The sequence below is a fragment of the Myodes glareolus genome, chromosome X, assembly GCF_982192425.1.
Source record: "Myodes glareolus chromosome X, mMyoGla1.1, whole genome shotgun sequence".
Lineage (NCBI taxonomy): Eukaryota > Metazoa > Chordata > Mammalia > Rodentia > Cricetidae > Myodes > Myodes glareolus.
Genome location: NC_142053.1, coordinates 132,457,063 through 132,477,001, shown reverse-complemented (window position 1 = coordinate 132,477,001; position 19,939 = coordinate 132,457,063). Strand labels below are relative to the sequence as shown.

The 19,939-nt window shown below is 44.2% G+C and overlaps 1 protein-coding gene across 1 annotated transcript in view; it reads left to right on the top strand.

Moving 5' to 3' along the window:
* The first annotated feature begins 7,647 nt into the window (after positions 1–7,647).
* Tbc1d25 (TBC1 domain family member 25) overlaps positions 7,648–19,939 on the top strand; it is a 28,255-nt gene continuing 15,963 nt past the window's right edge. Inside the window, exons 1-3 of the mRNA XM_048461452.2 lie at positions 7,648–7,932; positions 9,673–9,782; positions 11,272–11,426. Of these exons, the coding sequence (XP_048317409.1) occupies positions 7,810–7,932; positions 9,673–9,782; positions 11,272–11,426 (388 nt within the window). The 5' untranslated portion in view covers positions 7,648–7,809. The remainder of the gene's footprint in view (positions 7,933–9,672; positions 9,783–11,271; positions 11,427–19,939) is intronic.

Sequence of the window (19,939 nt, the reverse complement as noted above, 5' to 3'; positions counted from 1 at the left end):
CATCTCTCCCTTGGCATGATTTTTTAATACTAAATTTCATCTAAATATAAGGATAAGACTTGAGGTATGATTCATCCTTAGGCAAGAACTCCTACTTGCTGTGAACCTGTGAAAGCAGATGAGTTTTCTGTTCACAAAATGCAGTGGCAAAGCTGAGAATTGGGGCATGTCTTTAATCCTAGCACGAGGAGGGCAGAGGCCAACTCGTTCTGCATAGTGTGAGTTCCAGAGCCGTCAGAGCTACATAGTGAGACCCTGCCTTGAAAAAAAACAAAAAGCAAAAACGCAGTGGCAGGGTTGGTGGATCCCATTCCACAATGGAGAACTTGTGGAATGAGATCACAGGATCCAAGCAAGTTAAAATTCCATTCAGTGTTATATTTCCTTGGCATGATACTCTGTCTTCCAGATAGGGGTCTGGCCTCTGAACCTGTGGGGACCAAAATGTTACTCTCAGCCCTGGATGGCAGTTTTCCCCACTAAAACCAAGGAATAGCCTTTTTTCAGAACTAAGAGGCACATCACAGCCTGAGACCTATTGTTCTGTCCTAAACAATTGAAGTGGGACAACATACCTTTATTTTACCCTTTCCTTGTCCCCCTCAGTCTCAGTTGGCAGTGTCTGTGCCAGTGTCACCCCACCTCTGCTCCTGGATTCTGATAAGATGGCTGGTGAGACCAATGAAGTATACCCAGCCAGCAGTGATTTTTATAGATTGTCCAGCCATCTAGCCATGCCCTTGCTGTTTCCTCTGTAACACTTTCTTGCACTATGAAGATAGGCTGAAAATGTTCTAAATCTCCTTGTTCCTGTCTTCCAAATACTTCTTTTTTTAAAAAAAAAATCTATTTGTATTTTGTTTTCCGAGGCAGGGTTTCTCTTCATAGTCCTGGCTGTCCTGGAACTCACTCTGTAGACCAGGCTGGCCTCGAACTCATAGAGATCTCCAGTGCTGCCTTCTGAGTGCTGGAATAAAGGTGTGCGCCACCACTGCCCAGTCATGCAATTCCTTTTCAATTGCTCTATTCCTGATCATAGTTTTCTGTTAAGCAGCAAGAAGAAAATCAGGTTACAACACTTTTTGTTTGTTTGCTTGCTTGCTTGTTTCCTTTTGTTTTTCAGATAGGTTTTTATGCTGTAGTCCAGGCTAGCCTGGAACTAATTATGTAGCCAGAATTGCCTAAAACTCAAGGCAGTCCTCCTGCTTCAGCCTCTTGAGTCACGATGGGATTATAGGTATGAGCCATCACTCCCAGTAATCTTCAATGTATTTCTCAGAGATCTCAACTAAAAATCAAAGTTTACCTCTCACAAAGTTCCCCCTTTACTAGAATAAATTCAATCAAGTTTTTTTTTTTTTGGCTTCCTTCTGGTTTCCTTGTATTCCTTATTTCCATGTAAGATCTCAACAGATGTGCCTAGAATATCCATATTATTACTGTCTTTTTATTATTTTTAAATTAGTTTTTACTGTTTTATGCACATGATATTTTTGCTTGCATATATGTCTGTATACATGTTCATGTAGGGCTCACTGAGGTGAGAAGAAAGCATTGAATCCCCTGGAAATGGAGTTAGAGACAGCTGTGAGCTGCCATGTGGGTGCTGGGAATTGAACCTGGGTCCTCTGGAAGAACAGCCTCTTAATCACTGAGCCATCTCTCTTCCCCCAACAGACAGTCTCTTAAGCCAGTTGTCTTGGTTTGCCTGGGCTGCTATAAGAAAATACACTGTAAACTGGGTGTTTTATAAACAACAGAAACTTGTTTTGTTGGACTAGGAGTCCAAACATCAGGGAGGAGTTGCTCCAGACACCACTCACATAACCTCAATTGATGCAAAAGCAGGAGGATTTTTATTCTGTCATGACAGGGCCCTTCAGGTTCGGGATATGAAGGACATTCAATAGCTGTTACAGCCCATCTTTTAAAGCAAAAAGCCACAGACACAAGGGACCTGTAGGTAGCTTCCAACTTATTGGATTGGCTTATTTAAAAGGTCACTAGCAGTGATTGGTCTATTCCAGGGCAGGAGAATAGCTGCGTGGTCAGGTTAGATAAGGGGAGCATCTGTGGGCCATCCTGACCTTGTTCCAGTGACTGAATCAATACATCAGGAACTGAGTCAACATCTGTGGCTTGTCTTTGCCTCAATTCCCAGAATGGAGTTATGTTTGAAGATTATTCACAAGAACACAGGAGGATGAGCAGTCCAGCATGGGGGGGGTGACTGTCCAGTTTCCAAATGTTAAGAGGCTTCAGAAAATGTCTTTAGAGCTGTGAGGCCTCAGAAATGCATTTAGAGTCTTTCAGTTTAACAGAGTTCTAGAAGTTAGTGCTAACAGATTGGGCATCCAGTGAGGGCCACTTTTCACTTTATCACTGTGTCCTTACATAGTTGAAGCTTTAGAACTCTGGTTTCTTTGTTTTTTTAATCTTTGGGGACAGGGTTTCTCTGTTTAATAGCTCTGGCTGGCCTCGAACAATCTCTGTAAACCAAACGGGCCTCGAACTCAGAGAGCTGCCTGTCTCTGCCTCCCAAATATTAGGATTAAAGGTGTAAAGGTGTGTGCCACCACTACTCAGCTTCTCTGGTGCTCTCTCTGTCTCTCTCTCTGTCTCTCTCTCTCTCTCTCTCTGTGTGTGTGTGTGTGTGTGTGTTTTCGAGACAGGGTTTCTCTGTGTAACAGTACTGGCCATCCTGGAACTGTTTTCTTTGTAGACCATCAGGCTGGCCTCAAACTCACAGAGATCCACCTGCCTCTGCCTCCCACGTGCTGGAATTAAAGGCATGTGCCACCACCGCCCGGCTCTCTGGTCTCCTCTTATTTGGCCACCAAATCCTATAACCATTTCCTTGCCACACTGAAGATTAGATTTCAATTTAGTAATGGGGTGACACAATGTTGAGACTATAAAAATCAAGGTTTTTTAAAGCATATACGTCAAAACCCTTCCTCTACCCATTATCCAGTTAGAAAACTACCTCCATATCTTTATATGTCACTTACAGTGCCTCCATCCTACTCAGTACTAAGTCTGTACTAACAATATGCCATAGATAAAGAGGCTGTGGGATGGGGGTATATGTAGATAGTCATTCATATAACTGATACTGACCTTCAACTCCTGATCTCTTGCCTCCATTTCTTTGTGTTTTTGTTTTTGGAGACAGGGTTTCTCTGTGTAGCTTTGGAGCCTGTCCTGGCACTTGCTGTGTAGACCAGGCTGGCTTCGAATTCATAGACATCTGCCTGCCTCTGCCTCCTGAGTTTTGGGATTAAAGGTGTGTGCCACCACTGCCCGGCTGTCTCCATATCTTTTTTCTTTTGAGACAAGGTTTCTCTGTAGCTTTGGAGCCTGTCCTAGAACTAGCTCTTGTAGACCAGGCTGGCCTCGAACTCACAGAGATCCACCTGCCTCTGCCTCCCAAGTGCTAGGATTAAAGGCATGTGCCACCACCGCCTGGCATGTCTCCATTTCTTAAGTACTAGGGTTACAGGTGTTGTTCCTGGCTTCCATGTGGTTAAGACAACAGGAATTTCCTGGATCTGGTGGAGTAAGCTACTTGATAAGCTAAGGCAAGAGAATCTCAAGTTTAAGGCCAGCCTTGGCAACTTGGTGAGACCCTGTCTCAAAAAGTAAAAAGAGGGCCAGGCATGTCCTACACTCAAGAGGCAGAGGTAAGCAAATCTTTGGGTTTTGAGGCCAGCCTGATCTGCATAGCAAGTTCCAGAACAGCTGGAACTCACAGAGATCCACCTGCCTCTGCCTCTCAAGTGCTGGGATTAAAGGTGTGCACCACCACCGCCTGGTTTTCAACATGAATTTTTTTGGACCTGCATTACCCTGATTACTCATCCTATATATCCCCAGCACTACTACATAGAACCAAAGAACCTCTCAATACTCACTGTAAAATTCCCCACCACAAGGTCTAAATATCCTCAATCTCTAGCCCTACAGAATCCCTCACTCATAGACCTACCTCATCACGGCCCCATGGGTCCTATCACTAATTATATATCCTATTCACCTCACAGACCTTTCCCTGAATCATTTAGCTTCCTGGCCCCTAATCATTCGTTCCACAGACTCACCCATCATGAACCCTACAAAACTCTCAGTCCATAGGCCCTTCCATTCACCCCAAATACCCTGTCATAATTCACTTTTCCACTCACCCCGGATACCCTGTCATAATTCACTTTTCCATTCACCCCAGATACCCTGTCATGGTTCACTTTTCCATTCACCCCACAGATACCCTGTCATAGTTCACTTTTCCATTCACCCCAGATACCCTGTCATGGTTCACTTTTCCATTCACCCCACAGATACCCTGTCATAGTTCACTTTTCCATTCACCCCAGATACCCTGTCATGGTTCACTTTTCCATTCACCCCACAGATACCCTGTCATAGTTCACTTTTCCATTCATCCCAGATACCCTGTCATAGTTCACTCAGCTGCACCATTATTCCCCAAGCCCTGCTCTCTCAACAGAATACCCCACCACTCACCATACAGGCCAGCACAACAGTGTCTGCAGATCCCTATTACTCTACACAGCCCCTGGCACCTGATGCCACCTCATCAGTCACCTACAGATTCCTAACCACTCACCCTAAAAACCAACTACAGTTCTCTACAGACTCATGCATTATTTGCCCCATAGGCAACACTAACCCTGTCCCTTACATTTCAATGCCTGTTATTCGGCATTACCCATCACTACCCCACAAGTCCTCATTACTCAGCTTCCCGTCTCTGGATCACATCTAACACTTGACCCCCACAGACGCTTGTTATGCCCTGTCTGTGGAAAGTGGGACTTCAGTTCAAGTCCTGGCTTTACTCAGGCTTTCACTGTAAATTTGGAGAAATGGGGCTGGGGAGATGGCTCAGAGGTTAAGAGCACTGACTGTTCTTCCAGAGGTCCTGAGTTCAATTCCCAGCAACCACGTGGTGGCTCATAACCATCTGTAAAAAGATCTGGCGCCCTCTTCTGGCCTGCAGGCATACTTGCAGGCAGAATACTATATGTAATAAATCTTTTTAAAAATTTTAGAGAAATGTCTTTCTAAATAAGTACATTTCAAGAGGCAGCAGGCATGGCAGCAACAAGAATTCCACCAGCAGTCAAAAAAATGCCTGGCCAGCCAAATGTTAAGACCAGAGTCCTGCATAATTTCACCTCAATGTTTTCATTTCATACGCTGTCACTTAATGTCTTGCACTATTTGAAGACATGCTCTGTCTCACACATTAGACACAGCCTCAATTTCTCACCTCTGTACTACCTACTGTTGGTGTTACTTTGCCTTTTAACCTTGAACTTGTTTCTTCACAGCCTTCAATACTAATACTCACTTCTCAGTGGTGAGTGATATGTAAAATACTACTGTTAATAGCATCTACATCATTGAGTTTTGAATACAGTTAAATGGATTGGTGTAGGAAGTCTATCTAGCATGTATATTATTATTTGTTGACTAGAAGAATGAATAAACAAATGAAAAGGAAAGTTCTCCCCATAATAATAGCAAGGGCCTACTTTTTTATCTCCTTGTTTCCAGTATCTTTCTGTCTAAGCCCTCTGCACACCCAAGAAGAGACATCTTACCCTGTCAAAAAGGTGCCCTAATGCCTTCAATGCTAATGGGTTAGTTGATCATTCCACTCTAACTGAAATGACAAGGAGACTCGAATTCTTTCCCAGCAGAAAAATCCAGTAGTGAGCCAGGCGTGGTCATGTGATTGAGTGATAGCTAGCATGCACAAAGCCCGAGTCTGATCTCCAGCAACCCATGAAGCCAGGCATGGTGGCACAACCAGTAAAAACACCATTTCAGAAGCTCAAGGTTTTCTCCAGATATATAGCAAGTTCAAGGGCAGCCTGGGCTACGTGAGTCCATCTCAAAAAAAAAAAAATTAAGGCCCCATGAGATGGCTCCATGCATAAAAGTGCTTGCTGTCAAGACTGATGACCTGAGTTTGACCCACAGTCTCAATATGGTGGAGGGAGAGAACTGACTCCTGCAAGTTTACCTCTGAGTAGCACATGCGCACACATATACAATAAAATGTAATAACACACAATAAAATGTAATTTTTTTAACTTTTCACCTTTAATTTCAGCACTCAGGAGGTACAGACAGGTAGATCTCTATGAGTTCCAGGTCAGTTTGGTCTATATGGAGAGTTTCAGGACTATACCAGGGCTATATAGTGAAAACCTACTTTTTTTTTCTCAGAGGCTAAATGCCAGGCATTGGTGGCACATGCCTTTAATCCCTGCACTTGGGAGGCAAGGGCTCTGAGTTCAAGTCTGGTCTACAAAATAAGTTCCAGGACAGCCATGACTATTAAGAGAAACTCTGGAAAAAACAAGGGGGAAAAAGTGACTAAGATGTGTTCAAGTAGCAGGGCGGTGGTGGCACTTGCCTTAAATCCCAGCACTCAGAAGGCAGAGACAGGCAGATCTCTATGAGTTCGAGGCCAGCCTGGTCTACACGAGCTAGCTCTAGGGCAGGCTCCAAAGCTACAGAGAAACCCTGTCTCATAAAACAAAACAAAAAAAGATGTGTCCAAGCATCTAACCCGTATTTAATAGACACATATTTTTTACTGTGATTGTGGTGCTGTGGGTCTCCTGTATGCTAGACTATATGATCTACCAATGAGGTACACCCCGGACAGACAGAGCTTATAACAGGCCTGACCTCAACAAGTTGTAAGGATTAAATAAAACAAAGATAGTGTGGAGCCAGCAGTTTCGAGATTATGTCTGAAGAATCAAAACAGCCTGGGCTACATGAATATGTCTCAAAAATGAAATTAAACCTGGAAAAAAAATCTGGAGAAAAGTAGGACCTCCAGAAAGCATCATATGTTTGCATTGGGAAAATTACTTAATGAAATATAGCAAGAGTTCAGAATGTGTAAAACTCTTTATGCACAATTCCTTGAATGTTTGCTTTGTTTTGATTTTCGAGACAGGGTTTCTCTGTGTAACCCTGGCTGTCCTGGAACTCTCTCTGTAGACCAAGCTAACCTCGAACTCAGATTCGACTGCCTCTGCCTCCGGAGTGCTAGGATTAAAGTTATGCCAGTTCCTTGAATTTAAGTGAAAATTATTTATTAAGAGACTCTGGAAGATGGGAACGGGAAGGTGGCTCATACCAGTAAGCCCCTGGAAGTCTGAAGTTAAAAGAAAACAAAATTAAAAAACCCTGAAGTTCGAATTAACCCGGGAAAAATGAACAAGATTCAGTAAAAACAAACAAAAGAACTAAATACAAAAATCTTTGAACATTCCCCACCCCCACCCTTTGCAAGGGATTCATTTAAAGGGAAGTTTTTGAAACCGATGACATCATCTGTTACCCTAGGCACGTGGCAACTCCAAGCGGGTCCTGGAGCGTTGACGTCACCACGCTGTGGCTTCCTCCCCGCCCTCTTTTCTTTCTTGAACCCGTCGCCGGTTCGTGAATCCGGAAGTAGACTGCCAAAACAACAGCGCCACGGGACCAGGACAGGCAGGACCTAAGCAGGCACTTGCTCACAGGCAGAAAAACGCTAAATTCACGACTTGGGGGAGGGGGGCGGGGTTCCTGGCAGGAGCCCTCTAGGCGCATGCTCAGAGGCGACCTCCAGGCCAGGAGGAGGGGCAGGGTCGTTCAGAACCCTGTGCGCCTGCGCTCTGGTGCAAGGTGGGGCCCCGGGCGCCCGCACTGTAGGGTGTTCGTTAGGGTAGGGGGCAACTGTCAACTGTCACCGGGACAGAGACGACAGTTACCGGCGGGATGGCAACACCTTCCGCAGCCTCGGACTTGGCTTGCTCTGCAGCGCCCTCGCCCGTCGGGGGTGCCCAGGCGGCAGCGGCGGCAGAGGAGGAGGAGCGAGAGGTGGTACGGGTCCGAGTCAAGGTGAGGCTGGCGGCTGGTCGGCCAGCCTGCCTGGGCACCCAATAGGCGAAAAGATGGTGGCTGCCATAGGATAGAGGGCAGGACCTGAATACTGGGAGACGGGAGCGAGGTTTGAGAGCAGAATGATGGGAGAATGAAGACATGGGTCTTAGGGACATATCCTTGGGTGTGTAACTAGAAATAGAGGGGAAAGGGCTGCTGGAGTGGAGGGGTGGAGCCTACGGGTAGAGAGGTTGGTTGGAGGGTTAGAGGAGGGGCCTCCGGAGTCCAGAGGAATGACGGAGGTGCTGTTGCTGTCAGAAGAGGGAGTCCTAAAGTCAGTCAACGTTTCAGAGAGTGCACTTTCGTGCATGTCCCCACCCCTGAGCCCACGTGCTTGTGTGTGTGTGGGGGGGGGGGTGGGGGACAAAAACAGTTAAATAATATGTTTTGGACACTGGTGAGTATCTTGAGAAAATAATAGGAAAAGTTAGATTATAAACGGAGTTCTTTACACAAAGTCGTGTAGGAAAATTCCCCAAAAGGGATTGAAGTCACAGAGACCTGAATAAAAGAGTCACCTATGTGCATTTAAGGTGGGAGAAGAGTTTTAGGTAGAAGGAACAACAAGAGAAAAGGCTAGGAGGTGGAGAGTAGTTTGGTCTGTTCCTGTGGGTTCCCGTATTGTTGGAGAAGGAGGACTGAGGGCAAAAGTGATAGGACGATCAGGAGAGAAAAAAGCAGGTGGACACCCTGGGATGCATACTCTGAGGAAGGAACTTGTTGCAATAATTCAAGCAAGCTCACACTGGAGTGGTGGCACTGGCAGTGATGAAAAGGTCAACAGATCACTTCCACGTAATAGGCAAAGATTTAGTGAGTGAGCCAGATGAAGAAGTGGGAAGGATGTTCAGAGCAAGGGAGATGAGCACACACAAAGGGCTGGAGGAAGATGTAGTCAAGGTAACTCCCAACAGTTTGCTACTACTAGAGCATAAAGTTCAACATAAATCTGAGTGGAGAGAGGACTACGTTGGGACCCCAGGTTTGCTGTTGAAACAGCAAACAGGGTTTCTCTGTATATCCCTGGCTGTCCTGAAACTCACTTTGTAGACCAGTCTGGCCTTGAACTCACAGAGATCCTCCTGCCTCTGCCTCCCTGGGTGCTTGGATTAAAGGTGTGTGCCACCACTGCCTGGAAGCTGTTGAAAACATTTAATCATGGACGTGTTAGAGGTAGATTTGCTAGATTGATTGCAGTATAGGAGACTGATTTTGTCGTGGTGAGACTGGACATGGTGATTCTGGCAACCATAGTTAAGGGACTCTTGAAGGGTTGGACACCTGAACCATTGCAGTAGATTTGTTCCTGCTTGTCTGTTCCTGTCTTTTGGGGGGTTGGGGAATTTTGAGACAGGCTTTCTCTGTAGCTTTGGAGCCTGTCCTGGAACTAGCTCTGTAGACCAGGCTGGCCTCGAACTCACAGAGATTCACCTGTCTCTGCCTCCTGAGTGCTGGGATTAAAGGTATGTGCCACCACTGCCTGACTGACTCTAAAATTAAAATTCTAAGGACACATCGTTCTTTCTTTGCCCAGAAACTGACTGTGCCTTCCCCTTAGAACAAAAAACAAGAGTCTCCACTATGGCCAAGAGCATCCCATCTAAATTTGGTCCCTGCTTTCTGCCGCTCTGTACCTCACCCACTCTTCCGAACGGTGCTGTGGCCCCTCATGGCCTCCCCCTTGTCTTCTTTCCCCAGAAATGTGAGAGCTTCTTGTCACCCGAGTTCCGCTCTTTTGCTGTAGATCCTCAGATCACCTCACTGGACGTGCTGCAGCACATCCTCATCCGAGCCTTTGACTTGAACGGGTGAGTGGGAGAATGAAGCAGGCTGCTCATCTCAACAGCAACTGTCTGGCTTTTGTGGGTTTGGGTTTTTTCAAATAATTCCACGATGAGTATATGTATCTTGCTTGGAGTTTTGGCGAAATGTCATAAGATAAACTAGCGGAAGTATTTGGGTTACAGGGCGCGTGTTTTTAAAACTTTCACGAAATGTTTCCAAAATGGTTCTCCAGACAACGTTTTACCAGTTCAGCCTCAGCAATAGCATAGAAAATGTTTTTGCTGAATGTGGTGGTCCACACCTTTAGTCCTAGCACTCTGGAGAGGAAGACAGGCAGATCTCTGACAATTCAAGGCCAGCCTGTTGTACCTGGTGAGTTCAACCATGGTGATACATACCTGTGATCACAGTACTCTGGAGGCTGAGACAAGAGAATCAAGGCCAGCTTAGGCTGCATAATGAAACTGTCTCAAAAGGAAGAAAGAAAATAATAAAGTTGTTTTCTTCATACCCTCCCAAACAGTGGTTATTTTAAGACATTATAAAATTAGTCAGTCTGGTAGCTGAGAGTTGCTATCTCATAGGTGCAGACGTTATGTTTATTTTGTTGTGGTAGCTTATTCTGGAGGAATATATGATTGTGCTAACAATTTTTCAAATTTATTTAACTTATTTATTTTATGTGCATTGGTGTGAGGGTGTCGGATCCCCTGGATCTGGAGTTACAGACAGTTGTGAACTGCCATGTGGGTGCTGGGAATTGAACCTGGGTCCTCTGGAAGAGCAGCCAGTGCTCTTTACCACTGAGCCATCTCTCCAGCCCCTGTGGTAACAAATTTAAATAGTATGAAATTCAGCTGGGCATTGTAGCCCATGCCTTTAATCCCAGCACTAGGAAGCAGAGGCAGGCAGATCTCTGTGAATTTGAGGCCAGACTAGTCTACAAATCAAGTTCCAGTACAGCCAGGGCCATTACACAGAGAAACCGTGTCTCAAAACATCAAAAAAGAAAAAAAAGTATGAAGTTGATGGATATTTAGGGTGATTCTGGGTTTACAGTGATCATCACATAAAATACTTCTTTATATTTGCACAGGTGTATCTGAAGAATAAATTCTTAGTTTTATTGGACATTTGTGCATTAACGTTCTGTTGTGAAAAATAATAAACATACAGACTGCTTTTTTTTTTGATGTAGTAAGAAGGCTGCTTTCTTCCCACTTCTAACCCCCAGCTGCACTGTTAGCATCCCCAGAGGGGACCAGCATCTTACCAGTGTTCACTGTGCCCTCCAGATATAAGAAGGTGCGGATCTGTTTCTGTGTTCAAGTAACAAAGTGGGTAGAAATGGCCTAACAACCTCAGGCTGCCTGTAATCCTTGGCATAGTTCCCAGCAAATAGAAGGAAGCTGTTTTCGGTACCTTTCACACTACCTTCCTTGTTTTGTAAACTGTTCCTGAAGTTGCTGGGGAACTGGGGATCCCAAGAGCTCCTTCATATCCTTTGTCCAGGAAGAAGAACTTTGGCATCAGCTACCTGGCGCGTGACCGGCTAGGACAGGAAGCTTTCCTCTCTCTCCTTTCTGATTGGGACCTCAGCACAGCTTTCGCCACTGCCTCCAAACCTTACCTGCAGTTGCGCGTAGACATTCGGCCCTCCGAGGACAGTGAGTACCCAGTGCCGGAGGACTACTGCCTTGAGATCCAGCTTTTCCTGTAGATAATAATCCTACTCCTTGTAGTATACTCCTAGCAGGCCACAGGGACTCATTTTTTCTAAATTATGTCTGAAGACCTGGGTTCAATCATCACTAACTCCCCAAAAAGTTTGTTATAATGATGGTAGTTAGATATTTTAAAACTCAAGTTCAAGGTTAGCCTTAGCTACAAAAGCAACCCTATCTTAAAACAAAACTACTACAAAATAATTCAAGTTTTGGGTTTTGAATTTTCAAATTAGGAATATTCCGCCTATATTATCATATTGGCAATTAATTTGAAAACATGGCGGCATAGTAATGTTTTCAGGGCTGTTGAAGAAAAATATTCATGCTCTTTGGGGAAAACCCATTTAAGTAGGAAGTAGTAAAGTGCATGGTGTCTCCATATAATTTTACAAAAATGTGTTTATATGTAAAAGAAATGAAATAAAGCAAATGTGATAAAAAAAAGTTAATGGGTTTTGGATGAGGGCTGCAGGTACAGAGTGCTGTGCAGTCTTGTCTTTTTTGCAGTGCTAGACATGAAAGGCAGGCCTTGCTCACTCACGTTAGGCAAACTCTGTGCCATGGATACCAATGAAGCTATACTTCAGCTCCAGTGCATTCTGGTAGTCCTTTGGTGCTAGTAGTGGGGCTTTTTGTCTATTTGTTTTGTTTACATATAGGATGTTTTGCCTGCATGTATGTCTGTGCACTACATGCATGATTGGTACCCGAGAAGGCCACAAGAGGGCATAGGATCCCCTGAACTGGAATTACAGATGGTTGTGAGCCACTTTCTGCATGCTGGAAATCAAACCCTGGTCCTCTAGAAAAGCAGCCAGTTACTTTCTGAGCCATCTCTACAGCACCACTCAGTGTATTCTGTTTTTAACATTATTATGGGTTTGAATTTGGCTTTGGTTATGGCATATTTATTTATTATGTATACAAAATTCCTTCCATGTATGCTTGGATGCCAGAAGAGGGCACCAGATCTCATTACAGATGGTTGTGAGCCACCATGTAGTTGCTGGGAATTGAACTCAGGACCTCTGGAAGAACAGTCAGTGCTCTTAACCTCTGAGCCATCTCTCCAGCCCAGTTTTGGCATTTTTTGAAACAATTATGGAATATAGCCTGGAACTTGCCATGTAAACGTGGCTGGCATCAAATTTACAGCGATCCTCCCATCTCTGCTTTTCCAAAGGACCCACCATGCTTTGCCATGTTGTTAGTTTGTTTTTCTTTTCTTTTCTTTTCTTTCTTTCTTTTTTTTTTTTGGTTTTTCAAGACAGGGTTTCTCTGTAGCTTTGGAGCCTGTCCTGGAACTAGCTTTTGTAGACCAGGCTGGCCTTGAACTCACAGAGATCCACCTGCCTCTGCCTCCTGAGTGCTGGGATTAAAGGTGTGCGCTGCCACCGCACGGCTGTTAGTTTCTTTTGTTACTAAGAATTGAATGCCAGGCCATATGTTTGCTAAGCAGGTGTTATGCCACCAAATTGCACGTTACCTTTTTTATTTTAAGATAGGTTTCATTAAGTTTCCTAGGCTGACCTAAAACTTCCCAGTTCTTCCACTTCAGCCTTATGAATAACTGGGAATACAAGTGTGTGCCACCACACCCAGCAACATTCAACACTCAGCAAGTTTTTAAATCACATTTTGGTGTGTGTGAGTATGCATGTACACACTTGCACATATGTGCCATGACATGTGGAGGTCAGAGAAAACTTGTGGTAGTCAGTTCTCTCCTGTCATGTGAATCCTGGGGCTCACACTCAGGTCATCAGGCTTGGCAGCAAGAGTCTTTGCCCACTGCACCATCTTGTCAACTCAGCAAGTTTTTTGTTTTGTCATAAAAATGTTATGAAGTCATACAGTTTGCAGCCTTAGAGAATGTTTGTACCCATTTGTGATGACTGAGGCATTTTATTCGCATCATAGTAATCATAAATAGCCAAATGGGCCATTTAATGAATATACTTAATTGTCAAGATAATCTTAGCTAGGTAGTGGTGGCGCATGCCTTTAATTCCAGCACTTGGGAAACAGAGACGGCAGATGTCTGTGAGTTCAAGGCCAGCCTGGTCTCTTACAAAGAGGAATTATTATTTTTCCATAAAATAGATGAAGAAACAGGCCTAGGAGGGTAAAAGATTTGGGCATGTCACATAGATAGTGGAAGGCCAAGATTTGAACTTGGGCAGTTGATGATCTGGCTCCAGAGATTTTTTTTCCCCAAACAACTTGACTCTGATATTTTGGACTTGTTTAGACTGGCAAGGGCCAGGCCTGGTGGGACATAATTTTAACTGCAGAACTCAAGAGGCAAAGGCAGGCAGATCTCTATTAGTCTGAGGCTAGCGTAATCTACATAGAGCATAGAGAATTCCAGGATAGCCAAGGTTACATAGAAAGACCCTGGAGAGAGAGAGAGAGAGAGAGAGAGAGAGAGAGAGCGCTGGCAGATTTCCCAACTCTTAGGAAGCTAAGGCAAGAGGATTGCCATTACTTCTAAGTCAGCCTAGACTGAAACATTAAAAAACAAACAAGCAGGGTGGGGTGGTTTACTCCTTTAATTCCAGCACTCAGGACACAGAGGCAGGTGGATCTCTGAGTTAAAGGCTAGCCTGGTCTATAGAACAAGTTCCAGGATAGCCAGGGCTGTTACAAAGACAAACCATGTCTTGAAAAACAAAACAAAAGTACTTGACAGCCTTGAAAAGAGGAGGGAGAGAAGGATAAAGAGGGAAAAGCAGGAGGAAATAGAGGAAGAAAGAGTTGAGCGGAAAAAAAGTCAGACAGTAGGGTACCGGAAAATGTGTCAGTAACTTAAGCCAGTTACTTAAGTAATTTCCCATGCCTCAGTTTCTTTCCCTCTAAAGTGGAAGCAGTAGTATTATTTAAACAAAGTCTCCCTGACTAAATAAGCACAAGGAAAACCCAACTGAGAAGGTGCCAATAGAGCATAAAGTCAATGATATGTTTGTTTGTTTGGTTCTTTCTTTCTTTCTTTCTTTCTTTCTTTCTTTCTTTCATTTTGTTTTGTTTTTCAAGACAGGGTTTCTCTGTAGCTTTGGAGCCTGTCCTTGAACTAGCTCTTATAGACCAGGCTGGTCTCAAACTCACAGAGATCCGCCTGCCTCTGTCTCCCGAGTGCTGGGATTAAAGACGTGCCACCACCGCCCGGCTAATATCTGTCTCTTTCACAGAAACACTTTTTTTTCCCCTTTATTTCTCAAGATAGGATTTCTGTGTATAGCCCCGGCTGTCCTGGAACTCACTCTATAGATCAATCTGGCCTTGAACTCACAGAGATCTGCTTGGTGCCTCTGCCCCCAAGAGTGCTGGAATTAAAGGCACACACCACCACTGCCAGGCCCACAGAAGCACGTTTTTTTTTTACTTTAAACATTAATATGTATTTTATAGAAATTAAGACAATTAAAATATATTGTTTTATATTTATCAACATATTTGTTATTTGTAATAATTTTCATTTTTCTTAATTTTCTTTTTTTTTCAAAGTTTATTAAATTATAAAAGTTTCCATTTCCGCCCCCCTCCCAACACCCTCCCATTCCCCCCACTCCCTCTCCTCCTCCCTCTCCATCCCTAAGAGCATTCAGGGTTTCCTGCCCTGTGGGTAGTTCAAGTTCCTCCCCCCTCCCTCCAGGTCCAGGAAGGTGAGTATCCAAACAGACTGGATCCCAAAAAATCCAGTATATGCAGAGGAAACAAGTCCCAGTGTCATTGTCAATGGCTTTTCAGAAAGACTCCGGGCCAGCCACATTCAGAGAATGCAGCCACATTCAGAGAATCTGGTTGGATCACATGCTCATTCAGTCCCAGTCCAACTGGCCTTGGTGAACTCTCATTAGATCAGTCCCCTTGTATCAGTGGGTGATCGCACCCCTCGCGGTCCTGATTTCCTTTTTCATGTTCTTCCTCCTTCTGCTCCTCATTTGGACCTTGGGGGGCTCAACAGAAGCACATTTTTAAAAGTTTCTTTTTCTGTGTCTCTGTGTTTATTTGTGGGTGCATTGAGTTTCTCGATCATTATCCACCTTATTTTTGAAATGGGTTTCTCACTGACCACAGAGATCACCAATTGGCTAGATTGGATGCTCAACAAGCCAATGGGTCCTCCTGCCTTACTCCCCAAAAGCTGAGATTATAGGCATATACTACTGTGCCTCTCATTTTGGTTCTAGGGATTACCTCATAATTATGTGGTAGTCACTTTACTGACTAAGCCATCTCCCTAATCCAAAAGTTATCTTTAGCCAGCCAGTCATGGAGCACACCTTTAATCCTAGCACACAATAGCAGAGGCACACGGATCTCTGTGAGTTCGAGGCTGGTCTGTTCTACATAGCGAGTTCCAGGACAGTCAGGGCTGTTACACAGAGAAGACCAGTTAATCCTACCGATCGAGAGTAAGACCACTATCACAGTTTAAAGCCTAATTTGAAGCAAGCTTTCATTAATTACTTGCCAGATGGATGGGTTCCAGCCAGGTCCATACCCAGATCCCCGGGAAATGGCCCAGAATCAAGTATGGAAGGGCTTAAGAAGGAAAACTGAGAAGTCATTGCATTTCCCATCAGGTCCTATCAGGGCCAAGTGTACATCCTGAAGTATTTTCAGCCTGCGAGCCTCCCGCCCACTTGTAATCAAGCAAGTCTGGTGCAGATGGGTCAAACAACTTGTTTTGGGACTGAATTTGTGGCTTGTTATCTTCTGTAAACAGTAGCCTCCCACATTTCAAAACTATCTGTCCTGGGGCAAGGGGCTTGCAGATCAGAGGTGGTTTTTGTTTCATCATCTCTTAGGCATAGTAATTAAAACTTAAAGTGTAACTTTGGCTCTCACAACTCTGTCTCAAAAAGCCAAAAAAAAAAGAAAAGTTTTTCTGTGCTGGTCGGTGGTGGTGCATACCTTTAATCCCAGCTGTAATGGTAAAATAAAAATGCTTCAGCATCCCTGGTGGCAGCAGGCAGTGGGCAAGGGGTCTCCGAGAGCAGCCAGTCCCCAGGCAGGGACGACTGCGGCCCCCCCCCCCCAACAGTAGCTGGTCCAGGGCAGGGACACACGCAGCGGAGGGCAAGAGACAGAGACATGGATAGGCACGGCATGCAGAGTGAGGTTGGATATTTATTCAGTGGGTTATGGAAGGGAAGGGAGAAGGGGAGAAGAGCAGAGAGAGAGAGAAGGGAGAGACAGAAGAGGTGAAGGGGAGAAGTGGGGAGAGGCAGAATCTGCCTCTTTGAGAGGGAAATGGAAAAGAGAAGGGACTCAGGCTGGAAGCTGAAGATCAGCCTGTCTCAGCAGACGAGGGTGGGGGGTGGGGGAGAGCGTGGCTTGTCTCTTAAAGAGACAGAACAGATCATTACATTCCCATCTCTTTTTTACAATAAAAACACGGGAGGTTAGGCACCACAGGTTAAAGGAATTGGGGAGGTGGATTCTCAAGACTGCTTCCTGCTTATTTATGGGTGTTGTCTTTGAGGGGGGAACCTGAAAAAGCTGGGTGCTGGTCTCATCCTGGCATAGCTGATCTATTTGTTCCTGTCTGGTGTTAAAGTTAAGTTTAGGAAAAGCAATTTAGGACCAGGGAATTGAAGGGAATGTATGTGACCTGATATTAAGGTGGATCCTTCAATTTGGCTCCCTGGAACTCACAAGAATTCTTTGGGTTTGTGAAAACCGAAGTTTTAGACATATACATTGTATAAACAGTAGCGTATTTATGTCAGAATGACTGTGACAAATATTTTTGCACAATGAAAAGTATTTTTAAGACTATGGAAGGCAGCATGAGAGAGAAGTTTAATAACTTGTATTTGTCCTCACACCTTTATAACTTGCAGGTCTTGTAATTTACTGAAATTTGGTTGCTGAGATTAAATCTCTCAGCTGTCAAACTGCATATTTTACTAAAATTTGTTTTAACTGACAAAACCTCTCAGCTGTCAAACTGCATCAGAGATCTTTGAGAAGGATGAAATTTTACTTGAGTTACTGATTAAAAAACAACAGAGAACTTACTTGGTTGGCACCTAGAGCTGGACGTGGCTTATCTCTTAAAGAGACAGAACAGATCATTACACCAGCACTTGGGAGGCAGAGGCAGGCGAATTTCTGGATTCTAGGCTAGCCTGGTCTATAGAGTGAGTTCCAGGATAGCCAGGTCTACACAGAGAAACTCTGTCTCAAAAAACCAAAAAAAAATTTTTTTCCCATGAACTAGAGAGATGACTCAGCAGTTAAGAGCACTAGCTGCTCTTCCATAGAACCTGGGTTCATTTCTCAAGACCAGCATGGCAGTTCCCAAATCTGTAACTCCAGTCCCAGGGGATCCTGATGCCATCTTCTGGCCTCCAAGGATACTGCATGCATGTGGTACACAGACATACATGCAGATAAGCCACACATAAAATAAGTTTTAAAAAAATTAACTCGGGTTGGAGAGATAGTGAAGTGGTTAAGAGTTCTTACTACTCTTTCTTTTTTTGGTTTTTCAAGACAGAGTTTCTCTGTGTAGGAGCCCTTGCTTTCCTGGAACTATCTCTATAGACCAGGTTGGCCTTGAACTCACAGAGATCCATCTGTATCTGCCTCCCAAGTGCTGGGATTAAAGGCACATACCACCACCACCCAGCTCTTACTACTCTTCTGGAGTACTCAGGTTGGATTCCCAGCACCCATATGGAGGCTAGCTATAACTCCAGTTTCAGGGGATCCTACCTCCTCTTCTGCATGAAAACAAAACATGCATACACATAAAAATAATAAACATTAAAAAAAACACTCAAATTATTGATGAATCAGCTCTTTCCTCACTGTTTCCAAAAGTGCTTCTTAGTTGCCAGATTCCTGCATGTCCATGGTCTGCTTCTGAATTCTTGGTTTTCTTCCTCTGATCTCTTTGTTTACAAACATTTTAAAAAGGACTAGCAAGCAAAGTTTATTGAGCGAGAAACAGCTCCCTGAAGCAATGAGAGGATTCAAAAAGTCTTAAATTTGTGCTATATTTTATTTTGTATGTATGTATGTGTGTGTGTGTGTGTGTGTGTGTGTGTGTGTGTGTGTGTGTGTGTGTGTGTGAGAGAGAGAGAGAGAGAGAGAGAGAGAGAGAGAGAAGCCCATTTTTGTTACCTCTACAACTTGGTAAATTATCAAGCCAAGGCCTTGAACCAATTTGGAGTTTTGTGCTACAAATTTTCTCTGTATTATAATTACAGGGTTTCTTTGTGTAGCCCTGACTGTCCTGAACCTCCCTCTGTAGACCAGGTTGGCCTCGAACTCAGAGACCCACCTGCCTGTGCCTCCTGAGTGCTGGAATTAAAGGTGTGCACCACCACTGCCCAGCCCCTAGTCTATCTTAAAAAAGTTTGCTTTTATTATTTTTACTAATGTGTATGTGTATGTTTGTGTAAATAATACCATGTGTGTACCCTCCAAGACCAGAAGAAGGCATCACATCCCCTGGAGCTTGAGTAATAGGTGGTTGTGAACTGCCCGACATGGGTGGGTGCTGGGGTCTTAACTGATGTTCATCTCTCCAGCCTCCTTATCTATCTTTTGTTTTATAGCTTTGTTTATGGGATATTTTTACCCTATATAATTTTAAATTTAAAAAAAGTTGTACTCAGTTTTTTTTTGAGACAGGTTCTTCCTGTGTAGCCATGGCTGGCCTTGAACTTGAGCTCTTTCTGCTTCAGCCTTTTGGTGCTAGGATTACAAGTCTGGCCTCACATCAAGCTATAACACAGAAACATAACATTTGTCCTGTCCACATTGTGGTAGGTAGATCTAACATTTTCCCTGTGGTTCTGGTGTTAAGCAGGGCCTCATGCACCCTAGACCCATCTCACTGGAGTACTAGGATTATAGATACTCATACTATGCATCCAGATGGTATGTGGGTTCTGGAGATTCGAACTCAGGTTCTCGTTCTTGCACAGTAAGCACTTTTATACACTGAGCCATCTCCCCAGCTCCACATTGATCTTTTCTTTCTTTCTTTTAATGAAAAGAAGTCGGGTAGTAGTGGTGTATGCCTTTAATCCCAACACTCAGGAAGCAGAGGCAGGTGGACTCTCTGTGAGTTCGAGGCCAGCCTGGTCTACAAGAGCTAGTTCCAGGACAGGCTCCAAAGCAATGCAGAAAAACCCTGTCTCGAAAAATCAAAAAGAGAGAGAGAGAGAGAGAGAGAGAGAGAGAGAGAGAGAGAGAGAGAATGCATTTTATACTATTAAGTTATATCCCCAGCCCCAGAAATATTTTCTGTGAGTTCAAGGCAGACTAGGCTGGATAGTCAGGCATACACTCTCTATCCCTTCCTTCCCCGCCCCCACATGAAACAATTCAGATAGTTGTAGTGTTAACTACTTGTGAGACTAAGGCACAGAATCCAAAGTTTAAGACCTGCCTGCACTATAGAGTGAGTCTATGGTCAGCTTGGCAGATTA